Source organism: Camarhynchus parvulus, chromosome 7, assembly GCF_901933205.1.
Source record: "Camarhynchus parvulus chromosome 7, STF_HiC, whole genome shotgun sequence".
NCBI classification, from domain to species: domain Eukaryota; kingdom Metazoa; phylum Chordata; class Aves; order Passeriformes; family Thraupidae; genus Camarhynchus; species Camarhynchus parvulus.
Window position 1 is genome coordinate 4441935 of NC_044577.1, and position 17268 is coordinate 4459202.

Genomic DNA, 17268 nt, shown 5'->3' on the forward strand with positions numbered 1-17268 from the left:
CAGATATGCTAATTTCCAAAACCTATAAAAATTGTATATATGTTATGCTACATGTGCATCTTTGGTGTTTTCCACCTGGTGAAATGTGCACCTAAGGATCCTTACAAAGGTAACCCCCTTTTATCACCCTGTGTCTGGCTCGTGGTTTTAGGGCAAAAAAGGCATCAAAAGGATGAGGGGGAACAGGTTCACACTGCCAGAGAGAAGATTTAGATTAGCTGTTACAAAAAAATTCTTCTCTATGAGGGTGGGCAGGCCCTGGCTTTGTTGCCTGGAGAAGCTGTGGCTGCCCCTGGAACCCTGGAAATGTCCAAGGCCAGGCTGCACATGGCTTGGAGCAGCCTGGTGTAGTGGAAGGTGTTAGAACTAGATGATCAGTGAAGGGGGTTAGAACTAGATGATCTTTAAGGACCCTTCCAACCCAAACTATTCTGTGATTCTATGATACCACCCACAATCTGATTCGAATTGCAAGAATCCACTTCCAAGGGACACGACATTGCTTGTGTCTGATAAAAATGCAAGGCTGGATACTGGGCAAGGGCTCTCTGTAGCAGGCTGCCTGTGCTGCCTGGGCACCACAAGGATGAAAAACTATGTAGGGTGGTACCACCTACTGCCCACTGGTCGTACAATCACCTGCCACCCATGGCAGAGAAAGGGAAAGCAAACTCAGGGATACAGGAGGGTTCAGGAAGATTAGCCTCCGTAGAGGATTTATATATAAATATATATATATAAATACATATATTTATATATATATAAATGTGGATTTATAGCAGCTGAGGATGCAGCCAACGTCTGGGGCCTCATTCCAGAGCATGCCACTCCAACAGTGACAAACTGATTGTGGATATGTTGGCTTTTTCCCCTCAGGAGCTGCACGTGCATGTTTAAAAGGCCAGATACAAATGCCATGTGACATAGATGTTAGAGGACAAAAGCTTCTGCAGCCGAACAACAGATTTCTGCAAATAATCAAGTTACTCCTTTTCTTCCACCTCTCTCTCCGCATTTATTTTTGTTTGGCTCCAGATGCCGCTTGTTCCGGGTGCAAGGGAGGGCAAGAGCTGCTCAATTAAAAGCGGAGATGTCGCAGATGAAGCGAGGAGCGGCTCAGAGCTCGCCGCCTCCGCTGCGCTCCCAGTGCCATCGTGTGGCGACACCAGTGAGCACAACGGGTACCCGAGGCACGAAAGCCAACAACACTCGGCCAATAACTCAGCAAGGAGTCTCTCCCAGCCTCGTAAAACATGAGAGGAAAGCTCAAGTCAGCAAGAGTCTGAAATGAAATATAGCCCACTCCTTTAATTTACTGCTATCTTTTCTGTTGGATTTTATATGGTCATTTTTCTTGAAGGAAGAAGATTTATATTTAAATAGATCTGGAACCATAGGTGTTTGAAAGAGTGGTACAAAAGCAATACTCACACATGCTGCATGATCACAGCAAAGCAGAAAAGCTTAAAAATCAATAGTCCAGGCTGGAAATAAAATGCATTGTATGTGACCCTCAGGTGCTGTAAGTCAGGACAAGTCCAGTGCTGAGCTTGAAAGGTAACTCTGTCCTAGGTATATGAGTTACTCATCACAGGCCATCCACATTCCCAGTCCTAGCCTCAGAGATACTGAGGATTTTCCATAAAAAACCATAACTTCCACAATCCAATGAGCTATTTTACCAAAAAGAGTGTGCTCCAAAATCTCTGCTGACTGAGACAGTGAACCAGATTTTAAGACAACACTATTTATTCCAAGCACTTGAATAAACTTCTCAGCATTGACTGCATGTGTGGTTACCATAGGTTTCTGAGCAGGACTCCCAGAGAATTATTGTGTCCTAGGACAAGGCTTTTTTACCTGTTCTCTTCCTTGAGGATCTTCTCCATGTTGGCAATGCTGCGCATCTTGTACAGGAACCACTTGTCAATGGCTGTGAGCTGGTGAATGACATCCACTGGGACTTCATCCTCCAAGGCCTGCCAAAAACAGGACAGCACCAAACAGCCCCTTTAACACCTTGCACAAATACACATCTAGTCTGCAAACAGCTAGCAGAAAGAAAAAAGTTATGTAGATCAAGCTGTACAAGTCAAATGTTCATCTACCTCCTGGCCCTGTCTCCTGCAGCAACACGAGGAGTGAAACAGAAACTGTGCCCCATGGGGAGTGCAGGGACACTCCAGCCACTTCTCCCTGTGCTCTGGTTCCAAAAGCTGGCTTCTGTTTCAGTAAGAGAGGTAATTTGCTTTCCACAGAGCCAGCAGAGACAAGCTGATGGCAGCTGGGCCACTGAGAAGATGCTCAGCTAACCACAGGGAGCCACATTCAGGCTGCAGTGACCAATCCTCCATCTGCACCTCTTACCACTCCAGTTGCCTAAATCTCAGGCCCACTGCCAACCTCCTGCAAATAGAAAACAAGAAGCTCTGGATTCTCAGCTGTGAAGGAACATTTTGCTTTGGAGCATAAATCTTGATATAGCCTTGAAATACAGGGCTGAATCAAAGCATGTGGCCTTGCATTACCTCTGAAGCAAGGCAAAGTCAGGTCCTGGGTGATGCTTGCAGCTACAGCACAGCTCTAGCTTCTCTCACTCTAACCCAAGATAATGTCAACACCATGCAAATTTCCCTTCTTTCTTGCTGGGGTTATTGATAAGCTTTTCTAAAATCGATTATTTACAGCTATGAGGTAAAAAAGAACCCCACAGAGATATTATTCATAAGACAATAGGCTACAAAACATTGTAATATTAAAAAACCCCAGCACCTCAGAGAGCCCTCAATATGATGTATTTTCTATCAATGCAATTTCTGGGGTCTCACCAGTGGTGTACAGTTACAACTCTCCTGACAAAGCAACTGTAATCAACCATAATGATAATGCCAGCACGGTATCTTTGCTGAGCTAAAGTAATCAGGCTCATTAATTTCTTACCATGCTTAATTGTTTTCTTGTAGGGCAGCATCCCTGGAATAAAGCCAGAGCAATGCCATTGAAGAAAATTCCAGAATTAATCCAGGAATAAGCTTGGTCCACTGCACTCCAACGTTATTTCCCCAAGTTACAAAACTTGGGCACAATGTCGGCACCATCACCATGTGCTTCAGCAATGGGTAGACTTTCTGCCAGCTCAGAGAAATGGGTCACTTCAGGGAGTGAAGTGGACAAGGGATGGTGGTATCTCCCTGCAAAATACTGACACCACCTTCTGCCTTTCCTAAAGAATTCCCAGTCAGCTCTCGCAATTATTCTCTTGTTCTGAGAGGTAACAACTGCTCACTAGGATTTCCTGTGTGCTCACAAGCAGTGGGGAAAACCTCTAACACATGTTTTGCTCCTTTAGAGTACCCAGGCACATACCAAGTCTTCAGTACACTACTGGTATGAAGCAAGTGGTAAGGAGTCCTTCCCATCCTGATCCTTTAGTGCTTGAGGTCACGTTGCCACGTTAGTGGGATGTGAACAGGTCTTTCTTCCTTTCAGGTCCATCTCTTTTTACAAAACACATGCAGACTTACACGTCTTCAGGATCTCCAATTCTCAGCCAATGGTCCCTGAGCCACATATACACGCACAGGTAGCATGACCATATACCCTTAAGCTGGTTAGGACACTTTATTTAAAAAGTCCCAGGGATTTTCAAAGGAAACTAAAAAAATGTATCCCTTCCACTCATTCATCAGAGGAGGGGCAGAGAAAACCAACCATCTTCATCCCTGCTGCATAAATCTGGAGACTGGGAGAGAAGAGTGAATTTGCAGACATTTCTTGCTCCCTATCACCACACTCCAGGGGCAAATCAGGTTTCCAGGCAACTGTGTAGAATTTGCTCAGGGAGGGCTGGACTCCAATGGCTTTCCTCTCTTCAAACCCACATGAAGGAGTACACCAAAACACACCATGAAAGCAGGAGGAGAGAGACCCAGCAGGACAGTGTGACTTTAGAGCCCTGCTCAACTTCCAGAGCATCCCATCCAGTAGGGACTAGGGGTTGACAGGACTGCCTTCCCACCAGGAGCCATGGAGCAAGCCTGGCCTCCATGCCCAGCAATGAAGGGCAGCTCAGCTGCCTATGCTTTCTCTAGGGACAGCACCTTTGCTGCTTCAGATCTATCCTGGCTCCTCACCACAGAAAGTATTTAGCTGCCTGTAGACAGCAACACAAGTGCAAACTGCACATCTGTAATGTGGACAGTTTGGAGACCAGGGCCCTGGTGTGAAATAGAGCATGCACCAACTCCACAGCCTAAGCCTTCTGAGGCCACTTGTACATAAACTTAAGAGCAGCAGAAAACACCTGACACAACCTGAGCATCCCTGCTCATCAGGCTGTTCCATCCTTGCAGCACTCCCACTCTAGCCAAGGAACAAGTCTCATCTATGTCAGCCTCTCTCCTGTGCCTTCTTTTACATGACAACAGGGAGCCCCATTACAGCAGCAATAGCTCTGAATGGCAGCTGAACTCCCTCTCCTTGCCCCTGAACACTTGCTGTTGTCATCATCCAACAGACAAAGGAGAGAGAAAAAGTAAAAAAAAGTGCAAAGCCTTGGAGGGCTGACTAGTGGGGAGGAGAGGAGAAAACATATAAAATATAACAAAGGTCCATCCTGTTTCAAATGGAGCTGATGGGTAATGGGGAGTTACTGTTGGTTTTTAAAGGTCAACAAGCTGGGAAGGGATTTCCATGCAGACAGCCCCAGGTGCCAGAAGCACCTCTTACTTGTACTGCTTGCCTCACTTATTCATGGGGATGAACTTGTGTTGGGTAGAGGCAACTCTTTATAAGGAGGGACTAAGAGGTTTTTCTTACTTTTTCCAACAGATCTCAGTGAAAATACCAGCAGCTGGGAACACCCAGTGTTCAGTGGGACCCAAACTCACCTTCATCTCCCCAGATGCCCTATGTTAACATGGGTCTAATTTTAATCTTTTATGAAATCTCTCTGAACCACTCAGAGACTCAAGAAGTAAGATTTTTCTCTCAGTCACAAGAAAAAGGCTGTAATAAAGACCAAACACAGCTGCTGAAGGATGAAGACATGCACTTCCCAGCTTGAAAAACAAGAGAGAACAGCTGGACAAGCCACACATTTATAAAACACTTTCTGATTTTTTCTTCAGGCCATTTATAAGAGGAACTGCTAGTGAAAACCTTTTAACTAACACAGCACAGGCTCAGCTCCTCACTCATGTGGAGGTGTAACAAGATGTACCCACACATGAGCACAAAGGGCTTAAAGACTCCACCACACAAAGTCAGGGGCACAAAGAAAAGAATAATTGGGCATTCCCTGCCAGGAAGGTTTGCAATCTTAAAAAGAAAAATAAAAATCAAGTTATCCAGGTAAGCAGGAGCTGTAAAACACAGCTGTGCCCTCCTCTTCATAGAGGGTATGGACAGATGGACATGTTACCTGCAGCAAAACCAAAGTGTGAAATTGCACCTACCTTCTAAAGTAACTAACCCCACATTTACCACATGATATACACAGGCAAACACTGAGAAGATGAAAGTAGAACTAAATTTGCACCCAAGTCCCCTTAGAATAACACTCCCTGTTACACAGGCACCTTCAAGGCTGAAGTGATTTGACAGTGTGACAGAAGAGGGGTCAAAAGAATGCAACAGGAAGCTAAGCTGGTTTTGAAGAACAGGGGATTTCTTATCTGTGAAATTTAACATACAGCTTTGTAGTTCTTTTAGTTTCAAGCCCATACCAATGCAACCATTGTAAGTAGACAAGACTTGTAATGAGACTGCTCTCACACACCGCAGTTTGCCATTCTTTATCATCCTTGGTTTCAGTTCTCAAAAGGATCTTCATTTATTCCTTTGTAATCTGCAGAACTGACCCATTTTGACAGACATTTACACTTGTATAAATGAGGGCTGAACACTAGCTAGTGTCTAGCAGACAAATTTAATCTCATAGGAGAAGAAAGTGATCCAGGTGTCCACCAGCACCCAGCTATGAACTAAAGTAACAGGACACCAGAATGCACCTGATGCTGAATGCAGTGAGCACAAGATAAGATTGTACCATCAAAAGGCAAACACATTGCATGAACATGGAAGATGCAGAAAGCAAAAACAAGAATCCTACTCAAAGTGCTCCCAGTGAGCTTGACAGAGGGAAGCAAGGGAATGAAGAACACTCAGCCTTTGTCATCTCAGCTGACCCAATCCTGGAGCTCAAATTCAAGACATATAGGTGTCTTAGGGTGAAAGATGTTAGTGAGGGTGTGTATTCTATTTGCCATCTGTTAGATGTAGGGCAGTTCTCTCCTGTTCATTGGGCAGTTTTTCTTTATCTCTTCCACACCCATCCTCCCTCCAGGAGATCTCTTCTGTTCATGGCCACTGAGTGTCCCTGCATGGCTGATAAAATTCCATCATCCCACTGGGAGCTGCTCTGCCCAGGGGAGGAGCCAAGCATTCCTACCTGGATAGAATCTGACATTTGGAACAGCACAGCAGCCTTTGCCCACTGCATTCCCAGAGGAGCAGCTTTCTTCTCCCCTGCATTCCCAGAGGGAGCCCAGGCCCATCTCCAGCAGCCCTGGAGCTGCAGAGGAAAACTCCCCCCTTGTGCAGGATCCTGCTCCAGCAGAACCACAGCTGGCACTGCAGGAGGGCTGAGCCACCATGGGATGGGACTGTGCCACCACCCTGACACACAGGGGGTCAGCTCCTGTTCTGACTCTGGCAGTGGTTTGTCTTCTTTTTTGTACTATTACATTTGTATTTTCAGTTTTCCTAGTAAAGAACTGTTATATCTATTCCCATATCTTTGCCTGAGAGCCCTTTAATTTCAAAATTTTAATAACTTGGAGAGAGGGGGTTTACATTTTCCATTTCAGGAGAGGCTCCTGCCTTCCTTAGCAGACACCTGTCTGTTCAAACCAAGACAGTAGGCCAAGGTCTTCTATCTTTTGTTACCTTGGCTATTGCACATATCCGAGTGCTGGATGGCTCAGAGAGCTCCTTCTGGAGATCCACAGTAGCTGGCCAGGCTTTATTCATAGGCAGCTGCGAAACAAAGCCATCCACTGAGGGGTGGCACATCCTCAGGGCCTTTTGGAAGCTCTCCTCGAACGTGCGGCCGATAGCCATGACCTGGAAGGGAGAGCACATCCACATGAGCCCCAGTGAGCCAAGCCTGGCTGTGCCCTGAGCAACAGGATGGGGAGAATTTCAGCCACAAACACAAGCACACACAGAGATGGCAGCCTTGGGACTCCTCCCTAGGATAGTCCTGCTGACTGAGCCTTGGTAGCCCCACTTCTAGATCTGACTCTGCTCATGATATCAATGGGGAGTTCCAGACAAGTGACTGGTTGGTTTTTTGGTTTTGGTGGACTGCAATCTTGGTTTCCATTTCCCTATCTGTAACACACAGGAGAGTGCTGCTCTCCTCTGTAAACTGCTTTAAGGGAAGCACTCTGGTAGAGGGAAACATTATGCAGCAGCATGGGTATAGTAATATAAAAGAATATTTCTGTTTAACAGCCCGTTAGAGATAGAAATTCACAGTGTGAATTTTAAGGTTCAGGAGAAACCTTCTCCTGCTTCCTTTAAATTACATTTAACAGTAACTCTCCCCTGTGAGGGTTCTGTTAAATGATTACTCCTCCTTGGTGTAACAGCACTGAAGGGGTTTCCCTCCTTCAGTCTTGACACCATATCTAATAAGAAAACAAGCCTTTCCGTCTAGAAATCCGTGAGGTAATAGAGCTCTTTCTCAAACTTTTACATTTTTATTTCCCAGTGCAGTGAGACCTTAACAGCATAAAAATCTTCTCAAACACAATGCTAAAAAAATGTCAAAAGAAAAAATAACATCGCTTTCTCTTTTCTCACAGCTCCAGGCCCACTGCCCAGCACAACAGAGCTCAGAAAAGGCCAGGCCAGACTGTTCAATTAATAAAAATTCAGTAGGTGCTGCAAACTGGCTTCAAGCTCAGGCCTGGGGAGATGACTGCTCCATACTAATAGAGACACAGTGGCAAGAAACTCTGTGCTTCAAAGACTCCATCTCCTACCCACAGGTCCCGCAGATTAACATTCTTGCTCCGTTCCCCCACCAGCTGCAAGCTGCATCCCTTGGGCTTCTCCATCCCTGCTTCAGCTCACTTGCCCTGTTAGAGCACTGACTCTCCCTGTATCTCTGTCCTGCCTTGAAAAGAACATAGGTTCAGGCTCTTCTGTGACAAATGGACACTGGAAGGACTCAACATCTCCTTCTGCACATGTCTATGGCCAGGAAGTTCCACAGTTGATGGTGCAACTGCATTTAGGAACTCCAGTTCTACAGAACAGTCCCAAAACCCCTAAGCAGAGAGGGTTAATATCAGGAAGCATCATCTCACTGAAAACAAAAAACCCACCTCATTACCATTAAAAGCCAAACCTGCCAATGGAAGATCAAATTCTAATTAATCTTTCCAGTTCTGATGAAGGCTTCTTGTTCAATAACAACAATGATATTAAGAACATCTTGAGTGTCAAAATAATTTAATAAAATAACTCTTTGAAAAGACAATTGAAAAAATACACAATTATTTTTCTTTGGTAGCTGATATGTAATTAACTAATTAAGTGGGTAATTGAAATGAGTTTGTCTCATTTCCCCCTTCTTAAAACATGGTCTGAAAATACTGTTACTGTCCAGACATCTTAAAATCCTTTAGAGATGAAGTCTTGTGGTGGTGTTTGCAGGGGTCTTAGGATGAGGGAAGAGATGAGAATGTTGACTCTATGTTTCAGAAGGCTTGATTTATTATTTTATGATATATATTATATTAAAACTATACTAAAAGAATAGAAGAAAGGATTTCATGAGAAGGCTAGCTAAGAATAGAAAAGGAATGGAATCAATAACAAAGGCTTGTGACTGACCGAGACAGTCTGAGCCAGCTCACTGTGATTGGCCATTAATTAGAAACAACTACATGAGACCAATCACAGATCCACCTGTTGCATTCTACAGCAGCAGATAATTCTTGTTTATATTGTGTTCCTGAGGCCTCTCAGCTTCTCAGGAGAAAAAAATTCTAAGGAAAGGATTTTTCAGAAAATATCATAGCTACAAAGTCTCTTACATCAGAAGTCAAAACTTGAGAGCAAGATGAAAATTTCAAGGCTGAGATCTGGCATGTGGTTTTAACACAGAGGACAAATAATTCAGGAAGAACTGAAAGCTGTTGCTCATGGGCACCACTAAAAATCTTAACACACTACTACTCATGAAATTGTACTGTAATTAACCACCACTGCAGAACCTCAAACTAAAAAAAACCTGAGAGGCCTGGAGTGGGTGTTAGGAATGAAGTCAACCCCAGCCCCAGATGATCCATAGCGATCTCTTCCTTTAGGAGTCAAATCATATTGTGATATCCAACATCACACAGTCCTAACTAATTTCTATTAATTATAGTACTGGATAAAAATAATTTGATCTTAATATATATCCTCCAATTCATTAGGTCCTTGAAGACAGACACTCTGGGGGTTTCCAAGAAAGAGAAATGGCTTTCCCAAGTGGTGGAATGGGAAGTGAGAGAGTGGCACTTGCCTCTCCCACACTCTTCATGGAGCTCCCGATGCGGTTGGAAGTGTGCTGGAAACGGTCCAGATCCCAGCGGGGTATCTTGGTCACAACATAATCCAGGCTGGGCTCAAAGCAAGCAGAGGTTTTTCCTGTCACCACATTCTTGATTTCTGGCAAGGGAATCCCCAAGGCAATTTTGGCAGCAATGAATGCTAATGGATACCTGTCAGAGAGGAGAAGCAGAGAACAGTATAGTGGAAAGAACTTTGCATTGGCAAATCCCAGGGGTGGATCCAGTTAAACAGATGTGAGGCGATTGTCCCTCCTCAACCCAAGGGAAGGCTCCTGTGCTCGAGCACAGCAGCACCCACTCAGCCTCCTACCTCAACACATTGCAGAGCTACCTTCCTAGATCTGGGACTTGCTTTTTTATCCACCATGGCTCCCCTTTCAGTGGCTGTCACATCCACTGTGAGCCCACTCTAACAGATGTTTAGCTGCAAGTCTGTCATCGAGAAAGAAAACAATCAAACGCCCACTGTCCAACAGCATGGCTTATCTCCAGCCTGCTATGGGTCTTAAATAACCATAAGAGTTGTTGAGAACTGCAAATTAGAGATTAATTTGTGCCTCTCAACAGCATCTGCAAAGTGCAATTAAGAAGCCAATTTTTAAACAGCCTGCTTTGACCATCCTTATCTTGATTAGTTTATGATTAGCCAACAAAACAAAGGCAGCTAGCAATGCCATTTGCATCAATCTGACAGACAGCTCATTAATAACTCTGCCCTCTGGGTCCCAGAGATGATTTGCAGCCAACATATGGATGCAGTGGATGTGCTTTGCAAGGATTAGGCTTCCACGCACGTGCCTCCTGGGAACTTCTCCATTTGTAGTAACAGCATCAGCAGGCTGGAATGACCTGGAGGGCTCACTAACCCCACCCTCCATCTCCCAGCAGGACCAGCTCTCCAAGGGTCAAACCTAACAGATGCTGACAAGAGCTGTTCTTAGAAGCTTCCTATGCAGAAATCTGTACCTTACTGACCTGACTGCTCCAGAGTTCTCTCTAACAGCCAGCTTCAGTCTTGCTTGATGAAAATGTGGCTACAACTCTATGTTTTAACTGCATGGAAGGCAGATGCTGCAGCTCTTTTTCCCTGTAGCTGTCACCTACTTATTTAAATAATACATTGATCCAAATCCCTTCTTCTCTCTTTCTTTTCTGCTCTCCTCAATTTTTCTGTTTATTCATTTGTTTGTTCTGGAACATTTTGTTTTTTTTTAAACAAATCTTACCCTGTTGCCTTGGAGGCCAAAGCTGAACTTCTGGAGAGTCTGGCATTAACCTCAATGATGTAGTACTCCAGGGAAGTTGGATGCAGAGCAAACTGGATGTTACACTCTCCCACAATGCCTAAGTGTCGGACAACTTTGATGGCACGATCCCTCAGCATCTGAAACTCCTCATTACTGAGGGTCTGGCTTGGAGCCACCACAACAGAATCTCCTGTTTGTCACAAGGTAGCAGAGAAAGGAAAATGAGAAGAAATTGTGGCCACACAATTCACTGTCTTTGCTAACCCACTACTAGTAATGACATTACCAGAGATTACCACTTGTGCATGAACAGCTGATAAAAAGCACAGATAGTCAGAAGCCCAGAGTTGGAGACAGGCTGGGGAATCTTATGCAAAACACAATCACAGGTGTAGGTTTAGTCTGTTTCATGCTCTATCTGGCTGTATTCAGGACCTGAGCAGTATTTTTCTAGCCCACTTTATCAATCCCAAAGCTCTGTCAATAACACCAGGCAGAACAGCAGTGCATATAAAAAGTCACTGAGCCAGCCTTTGCCCAAGCCTACCTGTGTGGACTCCCATAGCATCAATGTTTTCCATGCTGCAGACAGCAATACAGTTATCAGCAGCATCTCTCACAACTTCATACTCTATCTCCTTCCAGCCAACAACTGACTTTTCCACCAGAATTTGGTTAGTCATTGCAAATGCCTGGGAAGAGGTTAGGGAAAATAAACACCTAAAAAAATCCACAACACTCCCCCAAAAACCTGCACCAAACCCCACATTAGACCATATTGCACATTTAAGACTTCTCTCCAGACATCCCAGACCAAATGAAAGATGAAAATAAGTTCATAACATTGATAACAAGCACTTTCTATTTCTCTCTTTCTTAAAAAATGCTTTACTGTGATTTGAAAGGCACATTTGAAAATATATATGGAATATGATGGGGAAAAAAGGGTTGGGCATGTTCTGTTTGCAACAGTGTATAAATAACAAATAGGAATATAAGAATATTTAAGGTTTCAATCATACAACAGACACACTTTTATGTGGGTAGCCCCAAGGACTTCAATAGGAGAGCACTGCAAAAAGCAAAATGACTGAGTGATGGGAGTGTAGGTGCCAGCAAACTATGTAATTAATAGTATTAATAATGCTGCTTGTCATTGGCACACTAACCAGAGGCAAGAGTCATGATTTATTCTTAAACTAATCTTGAAAGTATTCCTCAGCACATGAGGCAAAAATGAAAAATACAGTTTGTTGGTAAATGAGCATAATCTAAGTGAATACATAGCTTTAATATTAGCAGATAGAAAACATTAATCAATACTTGCTTAAAACCCTAGAAAGTGATGGGCACATTATCAATCCATCCTTTAGCAAAGCTTCTTGTTATAATGCTGCCCATGAATCGGCTCTTCAGTCTGCTCCCATCTGTCATTAACTCAAGCTGTTACTTAAACCCTGCCCTTAGCTCAGTTGCCAAAATCACACATAAAAAAATCAAAAAGGTTAGAGGAATGGCACTTCACACTGGCTTAAGCAGGCACTGACATGGTGGGGATGTAGCAGGAACACCCAACCACTCTTGCAAACCAGCCCTGGATGCTCCTGTATCCTTTTCCCACTCAATGAGCAGACTCGGGAGACACAACCTCAAGGCCAGGTTAGCTGAACTAGCTGTGCTATCAAACACTCAGTGATCAGTTATCTGAGTTATAAACAGTTCAGTCCAGTGCCTGAAAATCCAGTTCACTGAATTACTACAAATCATAACTGCTGGGCTCTGGAAATGAGCATCCAAATTTGACTTAATTCAACAAGACCCAAATTGCTTTTCACTGTAAATTTTGAAATATCAATACTGAACTGGGAGTTGGTGTAAACTCTGAGGGACAGGAGGCCTTGCAGAGAGATCCAGATCAATTTTAGCATTAAGCCATGATTAATGGGATGACATTTAACAAGTAGAAATGCCAGACTTCAAACTTAGAATGAAGCACCACCTGGCAGAAGTAGTAACTGGGAATAGCCCTGCAGACAAGAATCTGAGGGTGCTGGTAGGCATACTTTAAAAGGCAGCAGGCTTACTTTTAAAAAAATACAATTTTTGGTGATCAAAATCAGGTTTTCCTTCTGAAAAAGGTTTTGACATAAACCTGTCAGACAGCTGCACTCCCAGGGTTTATGGGTGCATTTCTGCTTCCTCTAAACACAGCCCACAAGCGAGCCTGAGCAAGTGACATGTTTCCAACCTCACCATGGATTTGTAAGGCATCTTTCTAGAGATCAGTGAAAGTTTAAGGGGCTCAGCAAACCAGAGAAAGACAAACCCAAGAATTCTAGAGACCCATAGGGATAGTGTTTTATTTCCTGAAATTCTGCATTTTTGACAAGGAAAAAAGCTTTGGATTTGTTTTCCCCAATTATCTGTTTACTTTTCCCAGCAATGTTGAAACAATCCCAGATTTTCTATAGAAAAAGAGCTGTCTTCACAGCCAGAGACAGCTGGTAGTTGTCAAATTATGCAGTATCATCCTGCTAAATGAGCTTTTGACCTAGGAGAATTACCATGTTTTGACAAAAACACAGAAGAGGCCCAAGCCTCCCAGCCTTCTGTCCCTAAGAACATGTTATCACTCAGCATTTCAAATCTTTCCACTTCCTTGACACAGTTCATAATCATTTGCTCTTGAAAGTAGGTGATTCTAGACCAAGGTATTTCCTTTCAGACCAAAACTGCTAAAAAACTTGCTCAAATTATGTCTTGTCATGAATTTAAAAGATCTGTCATTGAGCCATTTTCATTTTCTGTCAGCGGGAATGATGAAAAGAGAGCAATTCCTAACCAGGGCAACATTTTACAGATAAGATGAAATGTAAGGTATGTACAATCCCAGTGTCTATGACATTAGAGTAGTATTTAAGAAAATCAGATGTTCAGATATTCCCCAAGTTTGCAGTTCCAGACATACCTTTGTACCAAGGTCCAGCAAACTTTCCTTATCAGGACAAATTCCAGACCCCAGCCCACCAAGGGCATAGGCAGAACGTATCATGACAGGGTAGCAAATCTTCTCAGCTGCCTTCAGAGCATCTTTGACCTTAAAGGAGAGGGGAATACATTTCAGAAATAGAGAGCAATTCAGATAAATAAAGTCTTCAGCTCTGGTTACAAGGTTAACTGGAAATCCCATCAGTAAGACACTAAACTGTCTGAAAATAAAATTAAAATAATAGAAGTTCACTTTATAATATTTCCTTTTTCTGCCAAATAGCAGAAAAGTGGAACATGCAGTCAAGGAGGTGATTTCTGCCCTTAGCTGTATGTGGACTTCCTTGCTGACCTGCCATGGACAATGTCCTTACATGATCTGTCTTCAGAGACTCCAGCATGAAAGAACCCCTCCCAAAGACATCCTAGTTTAAGACTTGTTTGATTTCCTCCAAACTTGAACAGACCTTTCCACCAAACCAAATTTTATGTTTTCATACTCCCATCCTCAAGAAAGATTTCAATCATGCTGATTTGGGAGATGTCCAATCCCAATTCTAAATGTCTTGTATATGATTTAAGAAAAGTACCCCTGACATGCCACATACTTTTGTGCTGCAGCACAGGAGTCACCCCAATATAATTTACTTTTCTTGCCAAATGGTAAATTAGGTTAAGTTTTTGCAGTGCTTAACTGCATTTTCACTCATTTTAAATCATGGTGACCCAGATTAATCACCAAGGAGTGCTGTACACACTACAGCATCCACAGCTGCATTCAGCTTTTGCTCTACAAAACAAGAAATATTTTTATTAAGTCAAATGGGCAGCAGTAATAGCAACCACATCTTCAAATTGATCTGATTTACCGATTCCACTGCAAGGCTGGGAGCAATCTTTTCATTTAGCTCAGTTAGTTTCTCAGAAAAAAGCTTCCTATCCTCTGTAGCCATGATGGATTCTACTGAGGTACCAAGGACTTTCACACCATACTGCTGCAGCACCCCTTGCTTGAAGAGTTCCACTCCTGCAGAGGAAACAAAGACTCAGTTCTGAGAATTGATAGAAAATGAACAATCATAGAATTAAAGAAGGACAGAATGGTTTGGGTTGGAAGAAACCATAAAGTTCACCTCATTCCAACTCCCTGCCATGGGCAAGGACACCTTCCACTACACCCCAGGTTGCTTCAGGCCCCATCCAACCTGGCTTTGGACACTTCCTGGGATCCAAGGGCAGCCACAGCTGCTCTGGGCACCCTGTGTCAGGACTTCACCACCCTCACAGAGAAGAATTTAGAGCAAAGATAGTATTCAAAAGATATCTGATTAGCTGACAACTTGTCTGGCCTCATCCACAGCTAATATTATTTTTGTCAGAACTCGAAACCATAATGTGAAATCTTCCATCCTCAAATCATGAAATTTGGGATAATACTACAGTTACCAGCTGGCCACCACCTGCACCACAGAGCAAAGCAGCACAGATGAATGTTGGTGCAGGAAGTTATATGAAGGTAACTTTTCCTTTTGATCTCTGCCTCAAGGTGGTCAGAATATCCTAAATCTAACTATCATAACGAAGATTTAAGATGAAAAGCAGGACATATGAATTACTTTCAAGTACCAAACCCAGCAATTAAATGTTAAGGTCACAACTTACGAATGACTTACACCCCCCATGGTTGGAATCTTTGCCTCTGTCCCTCAGTAGCCTGGCCAATGTGTGAGATAAAATCCATGATTCGGCCTTCATGGAGTGCCAAGGCACCTGTACCCCACTCACCACAGTTGAGAGCAGTCTGGCCACCCATGCCCAGGATTAATCCATCAGGATGCTCTGCCTTGATGACCTCAATGACAAACTGAGGAGTGATGGGGAGGAAGTAGACAGCATCAGCCTGCTTTAAGCCAGTCTCATTGGTCTGCACTGAAGCAATATTAGGATTCATGAGGACAATTTTCACATTTTCTTCCTGAAAAATTAAAATCTGTGTTAAAAATAGGCACACATGGGGAAAAAAGTTAACAGAAGCACCAGCAAGAAGAAATGGGATTTATCAAGCAGTTTACCAACAGCAGAATTTAAAAATTATGTACTGTCCTACAAGAGACTTCTGGTGTGAAGGCTGAGCCAATGCCAATTCTTTACTTTTGTGCCTGTGAATCTTGAGGGAACGGAGATTCCTACATGACTCAGAAATTTGATTGAAATTGTTTAACACACTTAGGAGTTATAAAGGACAGACAGGTACAAACTGCAGCATACTCATGTCTGTCTGCCTTTGGAAGTCAGATGAAAGGTGACAAAGCAAAAAATTTAATCAAAAGCTAATATTTTCTTGCCAAGCAGTAGGTCTTTGAAGTTCTCAGATTTTTGTTCCAACTAGTAATAGTAACAAAACCACGTTTTTTTCTTTGACTTTCCATAGAAATACCTTATAGTCCTGGTATTATCAGTTTAAAAATCTCATCCCATAACTTTTTATATTTGATACTGCACATATTAAAAGACAAACTCTGCCTTTCTATGCAAGATGAAGGTTAGCTAAAATTTTACACTGCTCTTTCTGTGTCACAGATGAGAAACTGAGATAGAGTGATAATAGATAATAAAGTTTATCTGTTTCTGCTCTAGCAGTCTTGCTGCTCGTTAGCTACAGACAGAAATGCACTAAGTTTGCTCATTAATAGAAAATTCTGAGTTGGAGCTGGGCAGATCAATCCTCCTCTCTCTTGAAATATCAGCACCTAATGAGGAAACCAACCAAGTTTTGCTAAAAATTATGAGTATGGCAAGCTTAAAAAAAAACCCACATCAACCATATAAAGTAGACATGCAGATACAGAAAATTGTTCTGCTGTTTTATTGCTAAGGTGGACTGAAAAGTGCAAAGGCTGTGGCCTCACTTTTACAGGAGCTCATTCTAATCTCCATCAGCTTCATGTAAGGTTAAAAAACTAAAAACAAACATCATTTTCAAAAAATGCGAGTTATACATGCAAATTACAATTCAAAATGTAATTTTGAATATTTATTCATGGAAGCTGTTAAAAGGTTAAAAAAATTCCCATTGAAAAGAGGAACAGAGAATATTTTAAAAATATTATAAAGAAAAAACCTGGAGAAAGTGCTATGGAGGTGTTGCTAGGATCAGTACAGAAGGTGCTATTTTCCCTCAGTTCACAATAAGCATGAAAATGCCACAGGATTTTTCTGTCTTTGTTTAAAATTTGTGATCGTTTGTCTCACTGCTTTGTGGGAACAAAAAATAACTCACCCGGAGCAGCGGGATTCTCACTCAGAGCTCTCAGTGTTCAGGTGTTGGATAACGTTTCCTCTCCTTTCTTTGATAACTTAAAATACTGCCTTAAAGACTGGCTGTAAATTTCTGCTGACCT

General features: G+C 42.8%; 1 protein-coding gene across 1 annotated transcript in view; it reads right to left on the reverse strand.

Moving 5' to 3' along the window:
- CPS1 (carbamoyl-phosphate synthase 1) overlaps window positions 1–17268 on the reverse strand; it is a 90931-nt gene that overhangs the window by 45206 nt on the left and 28457 nt on the right. Inside the window, exons 14-21 of the mRNA XM_030952492.1 lie at window positions 15653–15842; window positions 14737–14894; window positions 13848–13976; window positions 11427–11571; window positions 10859–11069; window positions 9584–9782; window positions 6949–7125; window positions 1861–1979 (exon numbers count right to left, since the gene is read on the reverse strand). Coding sequence (XP_030808352.1) covers window positions 1861–1979; window positions 6949–7125; window positions 9584–9782; window positions 10859–11069; window positions 11427–11571; window positions 13848–13976; window positions 14737–14894; window positions 15653–15842 — 1328 coding nt within the window. The remainder of the gene's footprint in view (window positions 1–1860; window positions 1980–6948; window positions 7126–9583; window positions 9783–10858; window positions 11070–11426; window positions 11572–13847; window positions 13977–14736; window positions 14895–15652; window positions 15843–17268) is intronic.